Source organism: Balaenoptera acutorostrata, chromosome 9 (assembly GCF_949987535.1).
Source record: "Balaenoptera acutorostrata chromosome 9, mBalAcu1.1, whole genome shotgun sequence".
In the NCBI taxonomy this organism is placed as follows: Eukaryota; Metazoa; Chordata; class Mammalia; order Artiodactyla; family Balaenopteridae; genus Balaenoptera; species Balaenoptera acutorostrata.
The window spans coordinates 98,287,096-98,312,808 of record NC_080072.1 but is presented as its reverse complement, the minus strand read 5'-3'; the positions used below and the strand labels follow the sequence as shown (position 1 = coordinate 98,312,808).

The 25,713-nt window shown below is 50.4% G+C and overlaps 1 protein-coding gene across 1 annotated transcript in view; it reads right to left on the bottom strand.

Annotated features, from left to right (window-relative positions):
* Positions 1–18,445, bottom strand: part of TMPRSS4 (transmembrane serine protease 4) — a 38,067-nt gene extending 19,622 nt beyond the window's left edge. Inside the window, exons 1-2 of the mRNA XM_007196580.2 lie at positions 18,385–18,445; positions 1,873–1,906 (exon numbers count right to left, since the gene is read on the bottom strand). Coding sequence (XP_007196642.1) covers positions 1,873–1,906; positions 18,385–18,387 — 37 coding nt within the window. The 5' untranslated portion in view covers positions 18,388–18,445. The remainder of the gene's footprint in view (positions 1–1,872; positions 1,907–18,384) is intronic.
* Between the last annotated feature and the right edge of the window lie 7,268 nt (positions 18,446–25,713).

The window sequence follows — 25,713 nt, the reverse complement described above, 5'->3', positions numbered from 1 at the left end:
TGCCTAGAACAGTGCCTGGCCCCTAGTAGGAACTCAAAAAATATGTGTCAAATGAATAAACGATTTGCTCTTTGCTTGTCCTCTTCAGCACATCCCTTCTGCCTTTCTTACAGGTCTCATTTTATTCTGTCTGGAATGATGGCTAGTTGTGTTTCTGTCTCTACCTCTTTCCTCAGCTGTTCAAAAGCAGAGAATGGCAGGCTGCCAGAGACTGGCGCCCAGTAAGTGCGGATATCAGTGGATGTGTTGATAGGGAAAGCGTAGGAAACGCTCCTCAACAGGGACAGGTTAAACCTCAGACACAGAGCTCTGGCCCCAAGGATGTGGGCTGGTATTGCCTGTTATTATCAGGACCTGGCAACAGAGTAAGTTATTAATAATGTTGTCGGATACTGTTTTTAAAGTTCCAGCAGTGAGTGTTTGGCACTGTCCTCTTTCCTGCGGCCATGGACATGGAGACATCCTGTTCATTCATTCATGCATGATTTCTTCATTGAGCACCTACCTCTGGGGATACAAGGTTGGCTTGTTTTCCCAGAAGTGAATGACTTATTGGGAGTCCTTTGATGAGTTCCCTCGTCCAGGGCCCAATGTCTCTGCCTCCTTCATGTTCTCATGGAGAACATCATCAGGAAGCGAAGGGTTTTCTTGGTTTATTGTCTCTAAAGTTTATGGTTTACAAAGTTAACCAACCGGCTGAGCTATGAATAGCCTCCTTGCCTGCCACTGTTCCTTCCTCCGGCCTGTCCTGCCCAATGCTGCCGGACAGACATATTGCTGTCATCCCATCACGTCTCTGCTCCAGAACCCTCAAGGGCTCCCCATGACTTCCGTATCTGGACCACGCTCTCCTCTGGGCTTTCAAAGGCAGTGTAATTCGGCTTGCCTCTCCCAGCCAAATGGACTTCCCACTGCTAGTCCTCGCCAGCCCCATTTCCACATGAGCAGTTTCAGTCCCTGGTCCTTGCACAACCTGTAATCATTCTTAACCTCGGAATCTTCACTTGGCACTGATTTCTCCCTCCCGAGCTCCCTTAATTGTTTTCTGGTTTGGCTGTTCCCAGGCTTACTCAGGTGGTGGAGCCCTTGTATGTCTAGTGTTCTTTGGGGACACCACGGAATATCGATAGATTAAATTCCAAAGTAGAAACTAGGCATTGTTTTACCTGCTGAATATTATATTGTTTGTGATCTTTATTAACTTGTGACCCTGAAATAAATAAGCTGTCAAAGTAAGTGGGATTGGTCATCTCCTTATGAAGCTGTCATATTAATTTGTCTTTGCTCACTCGTTTTGCTGATCCAGGTTATCAGGCATAGGTATCAATGGTTTAAAAAAATGGAATAGGAGGGAAAAAAACCCCTATATTTGGGAATACTTCATCTATTAACTTATTTTTCTCTGGTAAGTCAGGCAAACACTGCCATTTTCTATTCTACCAGTGAAAACACCTTTGTCCAGCTTGTTCCTCAGCGGCACGGTCAGACTGTAAACTCCATGAGGGCAGGGACTTTGGCTGTCGTATTTACTGCTATAGTCCCGTGTTCAGCCCAGGGCCTGGCCCGTGCAGGCACTCACAGTATTGTTGAAAGGATGAGAGAATAAGTAACTGAATGAATGAATTAGAAAATCACTGCTGTTGGCGTTTTAAGTTTGATGGTTCTATTTCCCCAGAGACCATGCCTCCTACTTCTAGAATGAATCCTGGAGATGACACTTGCTTGATACATGTTTGTTGAATGGTGGATGGATGTCTCCTGTAGCATTTAGCACTTGGAGGTGGTGGTGAGGACCATGCAAGAGGGGTTTAGTATCTACTTGGTAACTGAGTGAAACTGAGCTAGACAAAGGAAAGCCAGACCTGAGCTTACCGAGGCTGTTCAGGGGTTGATTGCTGTCGGGATCCTGTAATTGAAGGAAAAACAGTCAGTGAGTTGAGTGAGGGAACCTCTCAGGCTGGGGCGAAGAGCCCAGGAAAGGGCTCTTATCTGCATTCCCTTCTCCCTGCTGAGTCTAAGGTGGGGGGCTCTATGATATCTAAATAATTGGTTTAAAATATAAAATTCAGTTATTCATCTAAATGACCTGGTACAACAGGTTTACTAATTGTAGCAACTAGTTAGCAATTGAAAAACAACTGGCTGATGGGCTGTTGTGTGTATTGCTGAGTTTCTTAAGATGATTCTGCTCTCCTGTCTGTCTGTTTTTGTCAATTATTTGCCTACTTTTATAGATATTGTAGTTCTGTAAAAACTTGAACGGACACTTCACCAAAGGGGATACTTCCATGGCCAGTTAAGTGCCAAAAGATGCTTGACGTCATCACTCATCAGGCCAATGTAAATTCAAACCACAATGAGCTGTCTCTACAGAGACACCAGAATGCTTAAAATTTAAAAGCCTGACAATACTAAGTGCTGATGAGGATGTGGGGCAACTGGAAATCTCAGACACTGCTGCTAAGAGTATAAATTGGTACAAATATTTTGGAAAAAGGTTTGGCTGAATCTACTAAAGCTAAACATATGACTATTCTATGATTCTTTGTTTTTTTTTTTTTTTTTTAATAATTTTTTTCCCCCCTACTTTATTTATTTATTTATTTATTTTTGGCTGTGTTGGGTCTTCGGTTCGTGCGAGGGCTTTCTCCAGTTGCGGCAAGCGGGGGCCACTCTTCATTGCGGTGCGGGGACCGCTCTTCATCGCGGTGCGCGGGCCTCTCACTATCGCGGCCCCTCCCGCTGCGGGGCACAGGCTCCAGACGCGCAGGCTCAGCAGCCGTGGCTCACGGGCCCAGCCGCTCCGCGGCATGTGGGATCCTCCCAGACCAGGGCTCGAACCCGTGTCCCCTGCATTAGCAGGCAGATTCTCAACCACTGCGCCACCAGGGAAGCCCCTGATTCTTTGTTTTTTGCTTTTTTGTTTTTTTTAATTTGGCTGCACCAGGTCTTAGTTGAGGCACGTGGGATCTTTGTTGCCACATGCAGGATCTGCGTTGTGGCATGTGGGATCCTTTAGTTGCAACATGTGGGATCTAGTTCTCTGACCAGGGATCGAACCCGGGCCTGCTGCATTGGGAGCTCGGAGTCTTAACCACTGGACCACCAGGGAAGTCTCACTATTCTATGATTCTATGACCAGGAATTAGGGCCAAGAGAAATGAGTACATCTGTCCAGCAAAACACCTGTACATGAATCTTCATACTGGCTTCATCCATAATAGCTAAAAATTGGAAAAACCCCAAAGTCAATCACTGACGGAATAAATTGTGGTGTATTCATATAATGGAATATAATTCAGCAACAGACAAGAATAAACTAGTGTGAAATGCAATGACACATGGACGAATCTCAGAGACATAATAATGAAAAAAAGAAACTAGACACAAAAGAGTATTATTTCATATATATGATTAAAAGTTAAAGTTAATCCATGGAGATAGAAGTCAGAATAGTGATTATACTGGGGGTTATTTGAAGGAGCACAATGGAGCCTTCTGGAATGTTGGAAAACTAGATCTTGATCTAGGTGTTGGTTACATGGGGGTATACGTGTGTAAAAATTCATTGAGTGGTATACTTCAGATTTGAGTACTTTACTGAACCTAGGTTATACCTAATAGAACAAACAGACAAAAACGAAAAACTACCAGGACACTAAGGTATTTCTCTGAGTGTAGTCTTAGGTCATCGTGAATGCACATACACAAATGCACACAAGGCTCTGTTCTTCCACTCATTTGCACCACTACACTCAGCACACACACAGCCACATAGGGGCACACACAGGAGCCCGCACACAAAGGCTCTCATGCAAAGTACTTGCACCCTTTCCTGCAAGGCAAAGCTTAGGGAAGGGTGCTGCCTAAGTTCATGCTCTCCTGCCTCCCATGAACTCTCTTTCTTTCCTTTCCTCGCCTGGCGTAGGACCTGGAGTCCCTGGGCTGGGCGAGGCCTAGGTCTCTACCCAGGGACATGCCTGCCCGCTGGCTGAGGTCACGGCCGCTCCAGTGGAGGCGGAGGAGCTGCAGGCCCTTGGACATTTCCAGGTGGGAATTTTCCCAGTCCCATCTGGGAGTGAGAGGGCCTCTTCTAACCCCTGGGTGGGTGTCCGAGATTAGAAATTGTGGGGTCCCTGGGTGCTGCCTGCTCCCATGGTTGAGTGTTGCGGACATAGTCATTGGGAGAAGGAGCTTCTTCCTTTCTTCCCAAACTGCTGGAGGGATGTGCCTGGTTTTGCCCTATGGGGGCACTAGGCCATGGGCAGCTGGGGGACGCAGCAGAGATAGCTAGGCTCTGCAGGGGCTGAGTTGGAATTCGAGCTCTGCCTCCTATTAACTGGGAGCCTTTGGGCAAGATACTTAACCTCTCTGAGCTTCAGGTTTCCCCTCCCCTCGGTAGAGTGGGGAAAATGACTCCTACTTCAAAGTGCTCCTGTGAGGATGAGATACGATCTCTGGTGGAAAGTGCCTGGTTCACAGAGAGAACTCTCTTCCTGGCCCTTCCATCCTGTGCCCCCGGGCATTTGGCACAGAACTCTATTCTAGCACTCTCCCGTCAGGTGGTCTCTATTTCTTATTGCCTTTGTGCCCTCAGTGCTTTGCATCCGGCTTGTACCTAGTAAAGGCCCAGTAAATGACTGCTACACTGAACTGAACTCTGGGCTCTGCACTGTAGTTCCTTCCGGGCCGTCTCTCCTCCACCATCACCAGGGCCTGGATAGGGAACTACTTCCAGGATGAAGATGAGAACGATTCTGGTGAGTCTGTTGCGGTAGCTACAGAGCCAGGTGATAATCTTACAAACAGTAATCTGTACACAATTGGCGCATAGCAGTTTACAAAGCCCTTTGGTCTCAGTCAAATACAAAGGTGAAAAGAATTGACGCTCGTCTGATAACCAGAGTGGGTAGTATTCAATAGTTAAGTATCAAACAACTATTTTTGAGTGTCTGTGTTGTACCAGGCACTGCTCTGGGAGCTGTGGATTCAAAGACAAATGAGAAATAATTACAGCAAGGATGGGAGAAGTGCCCAAACAAGACAGGTGAGGCCCTACCCTCAAGATGCTGTATCCTGGGGTGGGGGTGTCAGGGGGAGAGTAGGAGAGGCCAGGTCGTCAACAGATAAACCCAGAGAGTGATGGGTGCTATGCAGAGAGTAACATGGGTGATAGGAGACAGCGCCTGGCTGGATACTTAAAATGGGAGGTCTAGGGAAGGGGTCAGGTTAGGGAGGGCCTCTGGCTGGAGACTTGAATGACAGGAAGTAGCCAGGCAGGCAGGAACAAGCTTGGTGTTGGAGGAACAGAATGGAGATCGGTGTGGCTATAGCAAGGGGGGATAAATAGACGGGCGGTGAGGAGATTCAGCTGTGCTTCGAAGATAAAGGCAATAGGCCTCGCCAATAGATTGGACGCTTTTGGGTTTTTAGTGAACAGGCAAGAGGGTATTTGCTGAGATGCGGAAGGCTACAGGAGGGGCAGGTTGGAGGGGTATCAAGGACGTCCAATTAGTGGCCAGTCCCCTGTCAATTCATTCTTTCTCACAGAATCTGCCTGCACATACATGTCTGCACTGGTTGAAGTAGGTAGGGTAAGTCTCTGTTTATTTTTCAGCAAATATTGACTGTTCGCCTTTGATGGGTCTGGAACTGTGCTAAAAGCTGAGAGACAGAGGGAACAAAAGAGGCTTTCGGTCTGTATCTTCTGGGGCCTTGGATTCCTCATCTCTGAACTGAAGTGACCCTAGTACCCCTGGCTAATATGTTTTCAATCGCTATCAATTGAGTAGTGGTTATTCAACAGAAAAAACAATCCATACCTTTTTGAAAACAAAAGAGAATGAGGAAAAAACCCTGCAAGATAGAATGACAGAGGCTGCGATTATCTTGGTCATTACTGCACCCCTGGTGTCTCCTACAATACCTGGCGCATAGTGGGTATTTAATAAATCTTTGTTGAATGAAAAAATTAAGGAAAATATTGCAGTTTCAGGGTTCAGTCCCAGGCCAGCCTTGAAGACGCTGACTGAGGTAATTCACACAATGGAATATTATGCTGCAGTCAAAACACATGAGCTGTGGTGCCACAAAGTAATATGAACGGCGTGAGCAATTTCATATTAAAGGAAAAATTAAGTCCCAGAAGATTTCATCTAACACAGAATCTTTTTTATTACAAAAAAGCAAAGAAATGGTGAACATGGTATTCAGGATGATTCTAGCACCATCTCTGGCCTATTGAAGATGTACAATCAAGATTTGTTGAATTGATAAACAAAAGGGACTCGCCCACCTACCTCAGCAAGGGGATCTCCTGGTTAGATGTAGGTTATTGTTAAATTCTAGCTTTTGTTTTGGGTGGTGGGTTTATGGAGGCTTATTACGTTGCTGAAACTGTGTAACTAGGTGGTGAGTTACAGGGAGCCCCGCGTGGACCAATAGTGAAAAATGCCATGAATCAATGATTATGATTTATCCAGGGCCGTGCACCTGAGGGTCAAAGTGAAAATAAAAGAGCGGCCGCCTGGTTCTGCTGAGGGATTTGAGGCTCAAACTCCCATCCTCCTGCTGCTCTGCTCTGCCTCTTATGCTGCCTGGCTTCTTCCATTTAGTGGCCCACTCTTTGGCTTTTCTTGAAGCCTCTCTGGCAAACATCTCCAGCACAGAGATCAGAGATGAAGAGCTGCTAAAATTCTGGGAAGGGGGAGCTGCTGAAAGTCAAGGGCATCGGGGATAATGCGTAGGGAGTTGGGTGCGTTTTAGGCCTACGAGTGGCAGCTGAGCAACATCAATGCCAGTGACTTTCCTGAGCAGGATAAAGATGGGGATCCCAGCAGCTGTGTCGCCTTTCAGTCCAGAATCAATCCTGAGCTGGGGGAAGGAGGGAGGGAGGCTGAGAGATGTGGTGACCAGGTAAGGCTCTGCGATCTGACCCAGCCCCCAACACTGTGGTGGGTCCCTTCCTGATCGCGGTGTGCAAGGCTGAAAGGGTCTCTGGAGTAGAGAGAAAACCAGCCAGACAGGGGAAATGTTTTGCCCTGTAGCTGATGGAGGGAAGAGGGCTGAGAGGCCACCAAAGACCGGCTGTGCCTCCTCTGCTTTGCTGGAGGCGTCTCTGTTTACCCCCAACTTGAACTCAGCCCCTGGCCACAACTGCCACAGCCTAGGCCGCCCCCAGCGCACCCAGAGGCGTTGACCTTCTCCTTTTGGTCGGGGCCACTGGCTGGGTCAAGCCCGTCTGCTCTGTTGATTCAGTTTGCGTCAGAGCCCTGACTCATGGGGCCAGCCCCACCGGGGTCCGACCCAGGGCTCATCCAGGAATGAGGCACTTTCTGTCTGGAGTCAAATGGAAGGGCAAGAATACCTGGGGCCCCAGAGCCCAGGAGGGCCCGAGCTGGAGGAGGTGGGAAGTGGGGTGGGTGGGTGGAAGTTAGTTAGTTGAAAAACACCCACCCATTTTCTGATTCACCCAGAGAATCTTCTTTCCCTGTTTCTCAGTTGGTCACTGGTGGCAGAAAGACATTAATCCAAGATCCAAATGTGGAGGCAGAAAAATTAATTCTGCAGTTGGCTATTGTTATGTGTCTTTCGTAAATGCTGTGAGGATTAAATACTCTCACAACAACCCTGAGAAATTATCCCCGCTTTACACAAGAGAAAACCAAGACTCCTGTAGATTGAGTGGTCTCCATGGCCCCAGAGCAAGTAAGTAACAGATCCAGCCCTTGGGGCCAGCCTTTTGGACTTGGCGGACAGTTGTTTTCATTTCCCCACTGTTTCAGGAACCTATCTGGTCGGTATCAGCTGGTACTGGGTCCTTCTGATTCTCCGCTCCCCTGCAATGAAGTCTAGTTGCATATAATTAGCATGCAGTCAACATGCAGAAATTACCCCCGGCATCTTCCCAGCCCTTCCTCAGTCTGAAGGCAAACCCACCTCTGCCTGGTTCCTGAATCTGCTAAATCGTCCATAAACAAGGGTAAGAAGACCTTCCTCCCAGACTATATTGAGGTAAGGGCCTACTGCAGTGCTTGGCACCTAGTAGGGACTTTATTGATATTAGTACCCCTTCTTCCCTCTCTTCCATTTGCTTTGTACCTTTCTCACCTGCTTCTCCTTCCTTTCTCCTCAGCCCCTGCTGTTTTATTATTTATTCATTTATAAATTTATTTTATTTTATTTATTTATTTTTGGCTGCTTTGAGTCTTCATTGCTCGAGCTGGGTTTCCCTAGTTGCGGCGAGCGGGGGCTACTCTTTGTTGTGGTGCTCGGGCTTCTCATTGCGGTGGCTTCTCTTCTGTGGAGCACGGGCTCTAGGCGCGTGGGCTTCAGTAGTTGTGGCATGCGGGCTCAGTAGTTGTGGCTCGCGGGCTCTAGGGCGCAGACTCAGTAGTTGTGGCGCACGGGCTTAGTTGCTCCGCGGCATGTGGGATCTTCCCGGACCAGGGCTCGAACCCACGTCCCCTGCGTTGGTAGGCGGATTCTTAACCACTGCGCCACCAGGGAAGCCCAGCCCCTGCTGTTTTAGATCCCAAGAAACTCCTGGTTGGGTTTAGCTCAGCTGCAAATTATAGAAGAATATCTCAACTGTTTCCCTTCCAGCTCAGAGATGATGAATCAAACGTAAGGCAGCTCTTGTTTTTAAATGGGGGTGAGGATTAAGTGTACTGCAGAGAAGAAAAAGACCCAGCCGGGGGAGTATGAGCCCTCATCTTGCCCTGTCTTCTCACTTGCTGGGTGGCCTTGGGCATGCTCCTCAACCTCTCTGAACCTCAAGTTCCCTTTGGGTAATTGGGAACTCTCAGAGATGATGAAGCAGATAAGAGGTTACTAACCACACAATGAAATGGGTACCACCAGGCTAATAATGAGGCAATGAAGAGGCAAATGCTCACAGAGGCCAAAGGAACAGAAAGCCTGGCCAGCTTCGTTGTCTGCTTTCTTTGCCAAGCACACTGCCCCTGGGGCCTTATTTCTCTCTTCTTCTCCACAATGCTGACTCTGCATTCCTTATTCCGGAAAGAAGTTGGTAGGGGCAGAGCTGGGATGATTGGGGTGTAGAAGAAGGGAGAAAAGCAGGGGCCCGCAGAAAGGGGCTTTCTGGTCCTGATCTGGCCTGTGGCAGCTTCAGGCTCCCATGGGGTCTAAAGCCCTGGCTTCCCATGATCTCTCTGGGAAAACCTAGAGCAGGGATGCTGCTGTTGCTAGGTGATGGGATATGCAGGACCTCTGTGGCTCTGGCAGGTGGCAGCTAGGTTGCTAAGGCTGGTGACATAGCAGGGAGGAAAACCCCAGGGAGGGGGTGGGGAAAGATCTCTGGGTGAGCCAGGGGACCCAGAGGCTGCTTCCAGTCAGCTTGCAGAGTGGGGCTCAGCCATCGGCTGCCTCAGGTGCTCAGGGGCTGCTCTGAGGGACCTCACACTGTTCTGACCCGTGTACCTGCATCCCACCCCCAACCTGACGGCAAGCAGCTATGTCCTCTCCATCTGCAGGCTGATGCCTTTGCCAGGTTGGAGCAAGTACCCTCTCTCTTGGGTGCCTCAGCTATGACAGGTAAGGTGATGAGAGGGGACATGAAATGAGGGCTGGGAGATCATGAGTCAAGAGAGGAGGGTGTGAGTTTCCTGAAACAAGCCTGGCTGTGATGCAGTAGCCCTGAGTGCCTGGAAGGTTCTCAGAGATGACAAATCATGCTGGCTTTCAACGGTCTTCTGAATTGTTAGCCTGTCTCCAGGCAGATCCCCCCAGTCCGGGCCACGCACAGGTGGGTATCCAAGCCCTGGCACGAAGGGGCCTCTGGAAACATCCTCACTCAATCTGCCTTGTGCTGAGGTGTCCTATCGGCAGCACATTTTCCTTTGGACCAACCTCAGCCTCGGCTGCTGCATTAGAAACCATTTTGCCTTGTTCTAAGCCAAAACAAGGCAAAATGGTTTTGCCTTGTTCTAAGCCAGATAGGTGCTGACCTGTTGGCAATTTGAGCTGAGTACCTTGGCCCTCTCCCAGCATATAATGGCTCTGGGGCAGGGCCTGGGGTGGAAGGGAGGTGTCAGGTGGCCTGCCGTTATCCTGCCGCCAGCCTGCTGTTCAGCTGCTGTCATTTAAGAGTCTGCCTTTGTATTCAGGCACAGCTCTCAACTCCAGGTAGGGCCAGGGGAGAGGGCGAGGATGTAACAATTCCTGTCCTACAAATGGGGAAACTGAGACACAGAGGCGTTGTGCTAGCTCTCCCCAGGTCACGTGGCAAGATGTTGTGAAGGGCAGGAGTGAGGTATTAGTACATGCCTGTTGGGTTGAGTCAAACTGAAGGAAGCCCTGGTTCCCCAGTGCAGAGCCCTTGCCTCTAGGTGATGCTGCTGTTACCTGCCGCTCCTACAAATCCCACCTGAGGGCCATCCTTTGGTCTCAGGAGAAGCAGTCCCTTCTCTGCAGCCTCTCTGGGTTCTCTCAACAATTCTACTTTATTCAGTTTTCTTTCTGCCCCAGGACAGTGGGCCCATCCAGCCCACCTTCCCTTCCCCGCAGGATCTGATGGGAAGGAAGGTGCCCCCACTTCTGCACACCTGAATGCAATGACTGCACAATGGCTGAAGGGGACAGGAGAGCCAGCAGGAGTCAGGACGCCTAGACTGACAGGGACCCTTAGGGGGTTTGCCTTTGGGAAGAGTGGATGGATCTTAAAGCTCGGCAGGGTTCTCTAAACCTTGCAATTTACCTGAACTAGGGAACGGCCATCTGTGATGCAGGCTGAGGCTTGTGAAAGAACCCCACAAAGTTTACATTGCCTTTGAAAAGTCATACTCCCCTTTGCTTGTCCTGAATTGTCCTTTAAACTTTAACCGGGAGAGAAATGGTGGGGAGGAAAGAAGGACTTGGTATTATAAAGTCTGACTCTTCTGTTTATCTGTGGAGCTATTTTTTTTTTAGCTATTATTTACCTTAGGTAAATCATTTAACATCTCCTGGACCCAGTTTCCTCCTTTGGGACTCAGGTGTGATAAAACTATGATAAAGCCAGACAGCGAGAAAGGTTCTGTCAGGTGCTTTACCTGCTAGTTACGATGCACCTTTTCAAGCCCACAGGAAACCCATCTGGTCCTCTCATGATTGTACAGACTTGCTCATGGTCCCCCTCGGTTGGTGTTTGTGGTCTGCGGGGTCTCAGATGCTCTGGTCAGAGGGGGGTGTCCCTGCTTCTGTACCCTCTGAGCGCTGAGTCAGGAGCACTGGCCTGAATCCAGCTCTTCCCCTTACCAGCCATGCGGTCCTGGGCATGTTACTTAATTTTTTTGAGTCTCAGTTTCCTCATCTGTAAGATGGGGAGAATATGATCTATTTCACAGGGTTGTTGGTGAGGGTTAACTGGGATGATGCACGTGGTTCAGTGCTTTGACATGCAGAGGAGTTTAGCACATGAAAGTTCATCCCCTCCCGTACCCCAGAGGCTTGGGGAGCAGGATTCCCCACAGCGCTGGAGGAGGCTCTGCAGGTGGGTCTGCACAGGGCAGGACCAGAGCATTCTCTTTTGTTCTGGTTGCTGCCAGAGAACCGGCCGCTAGTGGGCTGGTTTGGCTGCTGCAGCAAGGAGCTGCCATCTCCTGGCCAAAATCTGTAGTGATTTCCGGATCTCTGCCCGTGAACTCCGAACTCGTGATCCTGTAAATAGTGCCTCAGTGCTGCTTCCGTGACTGCTCTGCATCTATTACTTTGTAGTTGTATAACCCGAAGCACCTTTGCCACTTTCCTGCCCACTCACATAACTCTGGGAACACTTGGTGAAGTTTTTCCGTGCTGGGCTGCAAATTGCTGGGGGAGGCTGTGCTTTATACTGGATGGTGCACGAGCCTCAGGCAAGTTATTTAACCCCTGGGAGCCTCAATTCTGTGTGTGTGTGTGTGAGAGAGAGAGAGACAGAGACAGAGAGACAGAATTTCAATGTCTTCCTCTTAATGAGACCAAACTATGTACCGCCTGTAGCACATTGCCTGTTACATAGTAGGAATGCAATAAATATTAATAATAACAACAACAACAATAATCATACTTTGTCCATTCAGTAAGGCACTGTTCTGGGACTGGATATACAGCAGTGAACCAGTAGGCAAAGTCCTCGTGTCCATGGAGTACATATGGTATTATTTTTATTAATAATTAATAACAGTATCAATACAGAACCTAGCAAGTGCTTGACATAATAGATACTAAAAGATCATTAATTATTAATGAGAAAGAGCCTAGTAGAGGGCCTAGCATATGTGTAGTAGGAACCAAGCAAATGGTAGCTATTTTATGGTTTCATTAGGTCAAGGGCTCTGACTTCAGGAAAGGAATTGAAGGACTAGAGTGCCCTGGGGGAGAGTGACCAGAGCAGTTAGGGGACCCAAAGTGATGTCATGTGACAAATGTGATCTCTGTATGAACAAAGGGTAGAGGATGCAGGCCAGAGAAGTGAAGATTCAGGGTAGCACAAGTGTGGTCCTCTGAAATGTGTAGGGCCATCTCAAGGTGAAGGCAAAGAGGATGCTGAGGACGAATGGGGAAATTACAGCAAGATGGCTTTCTCTTGGCAAGGGGAGGATTGTTTTAAGCCACAGAAGGACCTTGAGTAGAAGCTGGATCGTGAAGGAAATTTCCACAGTAGACAAAGGCAAGGCCAGATAAGGGCTCTACGGCATCCTGGGGGGATTTGGTGGAGCCCCCAGAGGTTGCCGCAGTGTTGGGAGGGAGAGAGGGCAGGAGTGGCTGGGGGTCACAGTCCTTTCAAACACTGCAGCCCTGGTTTTCTCTGTTTTCCACATGGGGTTCTACATTAGATTTCAGGGGGCAAAGGGCTCTGAGGCTGAACCAAATTTTGGGGAACCACTTATCTGGACAATCTCCTTTCTTTAGGGCCTGTGATTCTGAAGAGCTTGCTGTTAACCACGGGTGAGACTAGTCCTAGGCCTGATTTACTCGTAACATTCTCTCTTTAAATCAATTTTCTATCCTTAGTGATCTCATGGTAACTTGAGTCTTTTTTTCTCCTAAGCAGCATCAAGCATGAAACTTTTTCTTGGTCTTCTTGAAAGTCTAAGTTAATTATGTCCACTGGTTTCCTGTGTCCATGTGTTTTTTTCCTTCTTAGTGACCTTTAGTAGATTAGCGAGAGATGCAGTCTCCTTGCAGAAATGACATTGTCTTTCTGCCACTTGATTGCACCAGCTGATGCAGTCTTCCCTAAATGCATACTTTATCATAAAATCTATCAGCTTCTAGATAGGAACGTGGGGTCCCCTGGTCCTTTCTAGTTTAAGTTCTCGTTCTAGTTCAAGTCCAGGTCTTAGGGGTCCACATCTTAGAGGAGACGGAGGGCATGGAGGAATAGCAGGGCACTCAATCCCCAAATCCCAGAGTTTAGAGTCCAACCCTGATTCCTGGTGGCTGAGTGACCCTTCTCAAGTCACTTGAGCTCTTTGAGTCTCAGTCCCCTCATGTGTACAAGGAGGATCACTGTATCTCAGAGAGTTGTGGGTAAGATTCAGGGAGATTCTGGATGTGACTGTGCTTCTCAAACCACAGAACGCTGTGCTTGCTGTGTTTGGGTGGAGGTGAGATATGGCTGCTGTCGTTATTATTCTCTCTAGCGCATCAGTGATCCCTCCGCACCAGGGTAGGTCCTCCCGACAGCCTGGCAGAACCCACCTCTCTGAGGATCGGAGGTGTGATCATGAGTGAAGTCCCAGAGTCAGGGTGGGAATGGGATGACGGTGAAGTGGGGTGACCTCAGCTCCGTTGCCCCCTTTCTGTTTCACATCCATGGGTGAACGAGTGCCCTGCTCTGCCTGAGGTGAGGGGAAGTAGTTTCCCCTGCCTCTGTTTCGTCCATGGAGCATAGGGAACCGAGGGCTTCGATTTTGGGTATTTTTCTCTGACTCTCCCACTGTGTCTAGCCAGCGCATAGCATATGCTCAGGAAACACACGCTGAATGAATGCACGCGTATTATAAAGGAAGAAATTAAGACTGCAGGAAATGCCTAAACATCAGCCACGTCAGCAGGCAGAGCCCGGCCAGAGTGATATGCAGAACATTTTGTGACGGAAGGCACTGCTGCCATCCCTGGACGGGTGCCCATCCCTGAATGGGTGCCAACTCAGTCTCTCGCCCTCTTCCGCAAGTATTTCTTTCACCTGCTACCCTGTGAGAGTTTCCGGTTGCATGTGGATTATGCCAGGAAGCTGGAAGCTGCTCTGGGAGGGAGGGGTGGGGGAGAGGTGTTGCGGTTCTGAGTCTTGTTTACGAATTTCTCTGCTGCAATCCTGACAGTCAGAGCTGCAGGCTGCGAGGTGGAGTTGAGCACGGCACAGGGGGATTGCCGCCTTGGTTCTGCTCAGACTCTCTCTCTTTCCCATCACTGGGGTTTCCAGGTGGGCTCAGGCCTCACACCAGCCCTGTCTGGGACGCAAGCAGCTTGGTAACAGCTCCAGTAGCGTCTGGTATCTTTTTCAATCTGACTTGGCTAATCTTGTTTTCAGTGTCAGATAAATCAGACCGCTCATTATAGGGGTTCCAGTCTTTGGTCATTTATTTGTCCTTCATTCACAAATGTTTATCAAGTGCCTATTCCGTGCCAGGCCCTGTGTTAGGTTTGGGGCTAAAAAGATGGAAAAGACACAGACCCTCCTCTAGAAGCTCATAGTCTGGTGGCAACAGGTTTATAAGAGAATGTGGCAGGTGAATGCATTTCAGGTTTTGGGGAATCACTGTCTGGGGGAATCATTGCTTGGGCATTTGAGGTGCTTTATAGAGGTAGATGTTTTCATCTGAACAAGAAGGAAGGCTGAGGGGAGGAGAGCTGCCTGGGAAATCTGAGAGGCCCGCCAAGATTTTCAGGCCTGAGAGCATTTGTCTCCTGCTGTCCTGGGTTAGTTCTGGAGCTTCGGAAAGTTTGTCCAGAGTTCCTGAGCCCTGTTTTTGGTTGCTTCCATTTTTCTTCTCTGCCCTGGACTAGTCTCTCCTCACTTCCCACATTCAGCTCCTCAGATTTTCTTAGTCTTGGTCAAGGGCACAGGCTGGGAGTGAAGGGCGTTTGCTGCAGATGACCACTGGGGTCTCAACTGCACAGAGGGGAGGTGGAGAGGGTGAGGGAGGGGCCCGGGGGCATGGACCGGGCCTGACTTCTAAACCGCTTCTCCGTGTCAGTAGCCAGGCACAGAACTCCACCCCAAGTGCAGGCGTGAAGAGCTCTGGGGGACGGAAGAGGGCCTGGGGATGTACGTCCACATTCTCAGGAGCTGGTCCCTCTGCCTGACACGGCCCATCTCCTCCCATCCCAGCTCCTATGCAGCCCTCGGCCTCTGCTGACCTCCAGCAAGGCCCACGCCCTGGTCTGGCTCTGACAGCTCCCCTTGTTTTGCATCACAGCCTGTAAGTCAGTTGTTAGTGAAACAGGAGTTGGTGTGATTGTTTGATAACCATCTACCCCTCCCCACCCTCCACTCCCTCTAGACGCTGAGTGGGCGCAGGGCCCACGTCTGCTTTCTCTCACCAGCAGGTCTAGTGTGAGCACAGAGGAGGCATGCTGCCCATTTCTTGGGATGAATGAGTGGAGCTGGGCGCCTGCTGCCCCGCCTGGGAGGGGTCAAGGGTGGGCTGTGCCAGATTCTGGGGGTGGCTCAGCCCAAGGCGTGAGCCCCTGGCAGCTGCTGGGACTCCACACTGGCCCAGCCCCCCTGAGCTGCAGGGCACAGGGGGGACCCTCAACCTGAGCTCCGTGCAGAGCCTTGTGCGACCACCCCGCGGGGCCCAGACCTCAGCTGTGCCCCCTGCGCCCGTTGCTCCAGCCACAGCACCCTCCCCCTCGTCCCCCACGGCCACGCTTTCTTGCTGTTCCCATGCGCTTCCCTCTGCCTGGAGTACCCTTCCCACCTTCTCTGCCTGGAGAGAGCCTGCTCGTCCTTCAAGGTCCAGTGCAAGTACTTTCTCTTCTGGGACAACTCCCTGACCACCCTGAGAGAGAATTTACTGCCTCGTCTGCTCCAGGGGTACCTTGCACCACCTCTGGCATTGGATTTGTCACACTCCCTTAGGATCCTTTGCTTAAGGAGCTGTCCTTCCTCTGGATTTCGAGCACCTCCAGGGCAGAACCTAGGCATTGTACCCTCTTGCCCTCCTTCCAGCCGTCTGGAGGCTGGCCAATAGCGGGGGCTGATTAAATGGTGGTTGGAAGGATGGAGCTACTTTGGGGGTCACATCAGGTAGGGAGGGGGCCTGAGAACAGGAGGGGGCCTAGCCCTTCTTTGCTTGTCTTGCCCTCTTGGGTCTTGCCCAGCTCTTCTGTCTATGAGCCAGGAAGGTGCCACCAGGGCTGAGTGGGCTCCTGGACTCGGCCTCTCTTGGAGGTGGACCCCACCCATGCTCCCGGACCCCGGCTGACCTGCCACATTCCTGAGCCCCAGCCAAGCCCAGCAACCCCCTGGGTCTGTACCACCTGGCAAGTCAAGGAGGAGAGGGTGGGGAGGACCTGCTTCTTCCAGGGCGGCCCAAGGTTTGGGCTGACCTCAGGTGCTGAACACTCTACTCTGGTGGTTCATGGTGTGTTGGGGCCTCCGGGGCAGGAGTGAGTTAAGATCAGGATGGCTAGTCCCAGCGTCCCAGGCTTCCCTCCAGAGCTCAGCTGCGGATATCAGATATCAAGGGACACATTCCCCTTGAGGGGAGATGGGGCTCAGACCTCTGCCCAGGACCCTCCCCAGCTCCTGTCTCACTGGTGTACCTGGTTGAATAGGTTTGAAGGAGAACCATCATGAAGACACAGCCACCAGTGCAGGACTCTGTCTAGGGAGCGGCCCGAGGGTGTGGGAGGAAGCAGGGAGGGGAAGGAGGGGGGAGGGCTGGGAGCTACAGTTGTCTGGGCCTCATTACAGGGAAATAACAGGATTATCAGGTACGGGTGGTTTAATGGTTAGCTCAGGGCCCAGAAGCTCCCTGGGTCCCATCCTGGATCGTGGGTAAATCTGCTGCCTTGCCTCTGGGGTCCCGGGCCTGGTCCCTCCTCCCCAGCTTGCCCACTTGCCCCCATGCACTCATACAGTAGCACCCGGCTCCTTCTCTGGGCAGTGGAGGGTCAGTGCTGGCCACGCCGCCCACCTGCCGTTCCCTGGAGTGGATTTTTCTTTAGTCGTAAATGCTGACATCTGTACAGGGCTCCCTGGTTTACAGAGGCTATTCACATATATCACTAGCCCATTTAATCTTTCCACTAACCCTGTGTATGTGCCTAGGGGGTCATGTGGATAATGTTTCTGTTTTACAGAGGGAGATGGTGAGTCTCAGAATAAAGTCTGAAGACTAACAAGCTCATAAGGGAGCTGGCCATGTGACCTTTTGACTCTACGGTTAGTGCCCCAGCCATCTGCCCCCCAAATTGCCCCCTTCCATGTTGCTCCAAGTGCCACCAAGAAGCCGCTGACATTCAGGCGGGCTGGCACCGCTTCCTCTTCCCTCCTGAGAGCCCTGGCAGGATGGAGCTTCTCTGCAAACAGGCTGGGCTTCTAGGGACGGGACATAGAAGGCTGGTGCTTCAATCCTGGGGAACTGCAGAGTAAAGCAGGCGAACCCCTTCCCCTTTCTGGCCCCAGCTCCCCCAGCCCTGGGGCTAGAGCGTTGCCAGACTGTTTAGGGGAGTGTCACAGAAAGTGCTCAGGAGTCAGGAGACTGTCACCTGAGGGGCCCAGCAGGTCACCCCCTTCTCTCCTGGACCTAATGCTCCCCCTTCCCTTCCCTTCCTTCCCTCCCCTTTCATCTTCACGTTGCTTGTTGGCAACTGCAGCATCTTGGCCAGCAATCAGAGAAGGAAGTTTCCTGGTTTCCACCTCCTCCCCTCCCTGTCCTCAGCCGTCCTCCCTGAAAGGTGGGATTGATTCTCTTTGCCCCCAAGACAGTGGAGAAGCTCTCGCTGTTCAGAGGAGGAGGAGAGACAGCAGAGCCAAAAGGAGGGGCAAGTAGATCGCCACGGCACCCCAGATTGTTCTGAGGCAGTGCTCCACTGTTTTTCTTTAAAAAGAAAAGGAGTCAGTTTCCCCAGAGAGGTAGCAGAGGGCCACCATTGTGTCAAAGCAGCCCCTTGCCTTGGAAAAGTGGCTCCAGTCTCCAGCCAACAGACCAGGAGACCCCGGGCAAGAGAGTAGGCAGGATGGCCCTGGCTTGGTGCTGGTGCAACGGCTGTTGGCGAGGAGGGCAGGTGGGGACCGACACCTATAATCGCCCCTATAGTGTGGGGCGATTCAGGTGTGACTTCTTTTTTTAACCTGGAAGGTGTTGCAAAATTCTCAGCTGCCCGAAGGGCCCTTTATGGGGAGACCCTCCCTCCCCCAGTTTTCGGAGCAGAGGCCTTCACACTCACCATGTTGGCTCTGCGACCTTCCCGAATTCTCTACGGCCTGGAGCTGAGCGACGTCGGCAAGTCAGGAGGAGGGCCTCCCGGGATAGGGCCCTGGCTGGCCAGCAGTTCAGTGATCCCTGGCAGCATTGGCTGGAGGAGGCCTAAGTGCAGGGCAGGCTTCGGTCCCTAGCGTCCAGCATCTCTCTCCCCCTTGCGGAGCTGGCCACGTCCCTCCCACCGCTGTCTTCCAGGAGTGATTTGGAGACTATGGGGCAGGTCAATTAAAGCAACCCTACAGTTGAAGTTGCCAAACTGGAATGATTATGCGTGTTATAATCCGACACTCGTCTTAGGGGCTGGAACAACACCTGGAGTCATGCTTGGGCCTTCGGCCTCAGAACAGGTGACACACCTAGATGTTATAAAAGCCTTCCCGCCTGAATGGCTTCCACCCAACCGGGTGTTGGCTGTCCATGATGTCAGAAGGCCCTCTTTCTCTCTCTCTCTCTCATCTCTTCCAGTTGCAGGTGTTTTGTTTGGGGTTCTCACTGTGTGGGTGTTTTGTTTGGGGTTGTGGGGAGGTGGAGGAGTTTGGGGAGTGGGCTGACACAATCTACTGCTCAGTGGAACTGGATTGTTGCCATGAGTGGGGCAACAGGATTGGGAAGTCCGTGGAGAACAGGTTTCCCTACCTTTCCCTGGACCTTGGAGTGAAGCTGTCCTGCGCAGGTTCATATACGGAGTACCAGCCAACATCCCTTTTGAGCATTTCTTGCCCCTGCCTCACCAGTTATTACTATTTTGAATATCACCCAGCAGGGTCACTGCGGGTTCACATCCTGCTGTATCCTGAGGTCTGGAGCCGCCCCTTGGCCAGGGGGTGTGCAAGGCGACACCTTGGAACCACAGAACCACAGAACTGGAAGGGGTTTGGACAACTGTCTTCTCCCATCCCTTTTGTAGGTCAGGAAACTAAATTCCCACACAAGGGATGTCCAAGATCACACGGTAAATTAGTGTCGGTTTCTGAACAAGTCTAGATTTTCTTCCATTTCTCAGCCTTGACCCTCCCCAGAGACCAGCCCAGGTTAGACTCTGTATTGGCCCATCCATTGATAACATGCTTGTATGTATCATCTCTTTAATTCTCACCATAACCCCATGAGGAATATTTTACTCCTATTTGACAGTTGAGGAAATCATAGCTCGTGGAGATGAAGTGACTGGCCCCCAAATCACACTGGGTTTTTGGCAGAGCTGGGGCTTGAGCCCGGTTCAGGGCTGAATGTAACGCATGTGTCTGAAAGCCCTGGGTGATGGTCTGGGGAGATATGCCACATGCAAGAGCCCGGTGACCTCTGAGCTGAAGGAGGACTATTGGCGAGATTTAACCGTTTACTGGCCTAATCTTGGCTGTTCCATCAGGTGTGGCCTTGGACTCATCTCTGAGCAGCAGAGATCTGAGCTGGTCTGGAGGGTCTCTTGGACCCACCATCCTTCCCCACTCTAGGGTGATGGCCTTCAGAATTGGAAGTTTTGGGCCAAGTCAAGTGCCCGTGATCTCAGAACAGGTGACTTCAAGGGACAGGCTGCGAAGACCCCGGCAGGCATGTCCCTCTTAAGGAGGACCCAGCAGTCAGGCAGTGGGAGGCCAGGGGGCCACCCTGAACCAGGCTTTTCCTGACCTTGCTTCCTCTATGTACCAGGCTAAACATCAGGCCCCAGGCTTGCATCTCCTTGTTGGGTGCTCAGGTGATGAACCAGGAAAGAGGTAGCTGCCTGGGCAAGAATGCTGCTGGGCGAGGCTTGCTGGAGGGGTGATTACTCAGCCCTCCTGTCTCCAGCTCAAGTGGGTCTGGGAGCCTGAAGAGAGGCCTGGGAAGGAGACAGGTGGGCAGGACGAGGCAGGGTTGTTGTGGGGAGGAGGCTGCACGGTGTACAGGTGGAGGCACAGAGGCCTGGAGAGAGCGGAGGGCCCCTCCTCCCGGGTGCTGGGGGGACCACCTGGCTGGACGCTCCCAGCCCCCTGCCCCCATTCAGCCAGAGGCAGCTTTAACTCCCCCTCAGCTCCTTCGTGTCCCGTCTCTGATGGCTCTTTCTCTTTTCCAACCATCTCTTTGAGTCCCCTCCTTTTTTCTCCCTCCTTTCTTTCCTTTTGCTCCTGTTTTATCTCTTTCTCTCTTTCTCCGACATTTTTTCCTCTCCCTTCTTCCTGTTGCTCTCATTTCCAGCACGTGGGTCAAGATCAGAGGCATTTTTGCCACGAAGCTAATGTAGTCTAAGCTGCAGAGCCCCTCCCTGCACGGCACCTCCAAGGCTGGGAATGGTCCCGGTGATGTGTTCACATGGTCATACTATTTTGTAAATTTTGCAGCAGATTTTTGCGGGTATGCTTTTTCTCAAAGAGTGTCCCTCAAAATGTATCCGCTTCAGGCCTCACACAACCTGGCTCTCCCTTGGTGAAGAGCATGGGCTCTGGTCGCCTGGGTCCTAATCCCAACCACTGATTGTGTGACTGTGGGCATCTTACTTAATCCTCCCAAGTTTCACATTCATCATCTGTAAAGTGGTGATAATAGGACTGACCTTATAAGGCTGTTACAGGATTAAATGAGATATCCATGTCTGGTACCTAAAGGGGATTTCCTGAATGGAGCTATTATCCCTATTCATTTCACAAAATGTATATATTATGGAGCTCTTGCTAGAGTCAGGCACTGGGGATTAGGAGATAAAAGACACAGCCCTGCATGCACAAACCTCATAGTCTACAGGAGGGGATATGACACATCCATAAATCATTCTAAGTTAGTAAGATGTTCCAGTAGAGTTAAAAAGAAAACTCTTTGGGAGTTTAGAGAGTTTTTCATCTTTCACTGCCCTCTTCCCCTCCCTCCCTCCCTCCCTTCCTTCCCCCTTCCCTCATTTCACCTCCAGGACATTTTTACCTAGATATGGAATTATAGGACAGTCTATCAATTGCCAGTTTTCTCTGATTGTACATTTGATCTTCACATCAGCATCCGTCCATCTACATCTGCCTGCCCATCCATCCATCCATCCATCCATCCATCCATCCATCCATCTGCCCATCTATCCATCTGCCCATCCATCCATCCATCCAACAAATATTTTCTATGGTGTTAAAGGCACTGTGACGTTAGACCCTGTGGTTGGAGAAGATAAAAAGCGCTCACCCTGGAGAGCTTGGCCTGCCCACAGACTGCACTCCCCCTATTACAGCAGGACCTTCTGAGGGCAGCAAGTCCTCTAGATAGACCTACGGAGTCGGAATCCGCATTACAAGATCCCTGGGTGATTCAAATGCACCTTTAAGTTTGTGAAATGTTGGTCTAGATCTCTTTCTATGCTGGGGAGCGGGTAGAGGCTGTTATTTCTGGAGTGAGCTGAATTCAGAGACTGGAGCTTGACATCTATGAATCCTTTGGGTTCCTTCCAGGCAGCAGAGTCTATGATTCTTTCCTCTGAGCCCAAATAATTTGAGATAAGTTTCAGCGACAGACCCTTTTGTTCTAGCCTCTCCCAGGAAATTAAGTGAGAAAGGGTGCAGCCCGTGGGCATGTGCTGGCAACAGGTCTCGTCACCCAAGCCAAACAGCTCTGAAATGCAGCACGTAGGGAATGCAGCGCCTGTGCTATGGGGACAGCAAGGGGCACCTTGGCTCTCTGTGAGGGATGCAAGTGTGGCTCTCTGTTGAGTCTCTTTCCAGAGAGGATTTTCACTGCTTGGCAACCCTTCTCCCAAGACATGGGTTAGGCCCCGAGGCTGTAGAACTGAGTCTTAAATATCTGCACCAAAGAAGAACTGGGGAACCTGAGAATCCCCAACCCCGGCTGGTCTCTGCTGGGTGGGGGCTGACCTTTCTCTTGCCAGGATGAACTTCCACAAGTGGGGAAACTAAGGCTGGGGGTGGGGGTGGGGCACACAGTGTGTCTGACAGAATGACAAGACACTTTTGCTTCCATAAACCACAAGAGGGAAAAATAACCAGCATGTAAATTGTGTTCCCACATGCCAGGCTTTTACACCTGTGCCAAGAAAGGACGTCACCTCATTTAGTCCTTGCGGCCACCCTAGGATGTGGGTGCTACTCTTGCCTCCATTTCACAAAGGAGGAGACAGAGGCTCAGACGGGGTGGGATCCAGGTCTGCGTAACTTGGGATGCCCAGGCCTTTCCCACCGCATCGTGCGTGGGTAAGCCCTGCATGGGTCATGGAGAGAAACTGCAATGGCCTCTGCTGTCCTCCAGGGACCTCTGGAAAGCCACTCGGACCCTTGTAGCACCAGAGCACAGCGTGGGCCTGCCTGGACCCCAGGGGGAAGTTTCTACATTGCCAGTATAATTTGAAATCAGTCTCAGAGAAAATATTTTCATTCAGTCCTCTCCCCCGCAAATTAGGCAAAGAATGAATTACACATTATTTCAGAGGCAGCCTCTTTCTTTTCGTCTGTCTCTAGAGGCTGCTCATAGCTTCACCCTGGAGGAGCCCAGTGGTTTAAAGGAAAAGGCAGGGCAGTGGGGCTGGGAGATGCTGCTTTTCCTCTTAACTGTGCTGTAGATTTGAGACCATGAACATATAATACTTTGATGATTTTTTTAAAAAAAGAATCTGGCTAGAAATTAAATAGTAGAGATGAAAACTTTATTACATTTATTTCCTCAGGATCAGAGAATCAGTTTAAAATCCAGTCTATTATACATGGAATAAACTCCATGCACAGCTTTAAATCTTAACTATAACAGCTCTGTCACCCACCAGCTGGGTTACCTTGGGCATGTTATTTAACCTCTCTGTGTCTCACTTTCCTCATCTGTAAAATGGGTGACAGTAATATCTACCTTTAAGGGCTGTTGAGAGGATTAGGTGACTTAATATTTGTAAAGTGCTTACAATGGCGCCATAAAAATATTGTCAGTGAAGAGAAAACGATCATTATTTCAGCCGCAGGTTAAGTAAGTCATCACCTTCAGAATGTATGTTTTGCCATGTAGTCTACATGTCACTGATTTTTTACTGCTTCATCAACAGTGCATGTTTTCTCTTCAGGTTTCAACCCCATCTTTTACCAGTTGTGTGGGTGAGGGCTGGACCCTCACTTCTTGGCCTCAGTTACCTGCGGCGTTAAAATAGCTGCCCAGTCTGGTCCACGATGTGGTTGTGAAGGTGGGAGGGGAGAACGGTCGTGTGAGGGCTTCACCAGCCGTGCAGAGCACTGTCAGTGTAAGGGACCTGTGTCCTACAGATGCGGGACTTGTGAGAATTTTGAAGGCCCTGATGTAGTCCATGCATCTGCTCCGGGAAGGGCTGGACCATCCTGCAGGTGCAGTCCCACCCGAGTTGTGCTTTGTCATTTGCTTGGCTCATCCTGCATCTCCCTACCTGGCAGGGGAGGTCCAGTGCCCACTTTTCTCCTGCTGGTACTGAGCTTTTGCAACTCTTCAGGGATGGAATTGCAAACAGATCCCTGAAGAGGTGCAAAAGCTCAGTGCCGGGTGCAAGGAGGAGCCTGGACCAGAGGAGAGGGCAAGCCGGTTAAGGGCTTAACAGGACAACACACTGATTCCCTCTGGCAGCTACTAAAGGATGCCTTTCAGAAGTCCTGAATCATAAGATGATCCAGCTTGGACTTTATACAACAGGTACCCTGGCAAATGCTTGCTGATGAGATCAGGGCAGCTCCCAATTTATTCAGGAAGCCAATGTGCGTGGATTGGTGAAGAAACATCACACATGTCTGTGCACAGGGCTTTATAGCAACAAAGCATCTTTTCTCATTTGACCTTCAAAACAATCCTGTGCTGTTGACCAGAGAACTGAGGCTCAGAGAAGTTGAGCAGCTTGTCCAGGGTTACACAGCTGCTAAGATGTCCACCTGGAACTGACCCGTCTTAAACCCCTTCCTTTCTTCTAACTTTTATTGGCAACTTGGCAGTATATCCTCCTGCTGGATTGTCGATGCCTGTACTGGGTTGAATAGTGTCTCCCTGAGACAAGACTGGGACCCTTTGCTGCAGTGCTTGCACCTGGACAAACTTCTCCTTGAGCAACAGAATACAAAGAAACTATAAGGGACTAAAAATAACTGCACACATACACAGTTGGGGCCAAAGTAGAAACAATAAGATACAAAAAGGCCACAAACCAACTGCCATTTATCAGGTACAGGGACCAAAAGCAGGGTAATACCCATCATCCCTGTACACAGCACCACCAAGGGGGTGGGCAGACCATCTAAGGCACCCCTCTAGCCCGACCACCATGCTGATCTGCCCCTACCCTCCCCCATTTAAGAAACCACCTGCCCTCCTTGGAGAGAGGAGAGCCGAGAGCGAGGAAAGGGCAAGTGCACACTGTTAACTTGTTCTTGCTTCCTCTGCTGCAGCACAGATCCCAGTAAAGCCTTGCCTGAATTCCTTGTCTGGCCTCTTATCAATTTCTACTGATTAAAGAGTCCAAGGACCCCGGTTGGTAACACCCCAGGAATTCATGTCCACCCAGATCCTCAGAATGTGACCTTATTTGGAAAGAGGGTCATTGTAGATATAATTAGTTAAGATTGGGTCATGCTGGAGTAGGATGGGCCCTTCATCCAATAGGACTGGTGAGAAGAGACCCAAAAACAAACACACACTGAGGGAAGATGATGTGTAGACACAGAGGGAAGACGGTCGTGTGAAGACAGAGGCAGAGATTTGAGTGATGCTGCCATAGGCCAAGGGTCACCTGGGGCCACCAGAAGGGGGAAGAGGCAAGGAAGGATCCTCCCCTAGAGGCTTCAGAGGAAGAACGGCCCTGCCAATACCCTGATTTCAGACCTCTGGCCTCCAGAAACATGAGATAGTAGTTTCCGTTGTTTTTGCCGCAAAGTTTATGGTACTGTTGCTCTGATACAGTGCCAAGGGCAGGGGTTGTGTCTTATTCTTCTTTGTGTTTCTGTTTCTTCTAGTCTTGCTGTGTCCTTCCCCATCCTGGATGGTTATACACACAGAGAAGCTAAGTCCTGGCAGCTCATGCCCTCTATAGACAAGGGTTTTGATCCTTGATCTGGATTATATTTATCACAGCAAATTCACCTGCTTAATCCTATTTGGCTCTGGCTTTTTTCAATGTAACTTCTACCATCTCAGCTACTCTGAGAGTGTGCCTGTCTGCATTTGTGGGTGTGATGGTGTCTGGGATGGGAGGTAGGAGGTGATGTGGACATCACACCTTGGGAACAGACTTTTGTCTGGCAGGCACTCACAGAATCCCTTGATCCATCTGTCTGGGGCTGAAGGTTTCAAGCCGGGTCCGAGGGCTCATGCTGGATCTTGCTCTGGGCTTTCA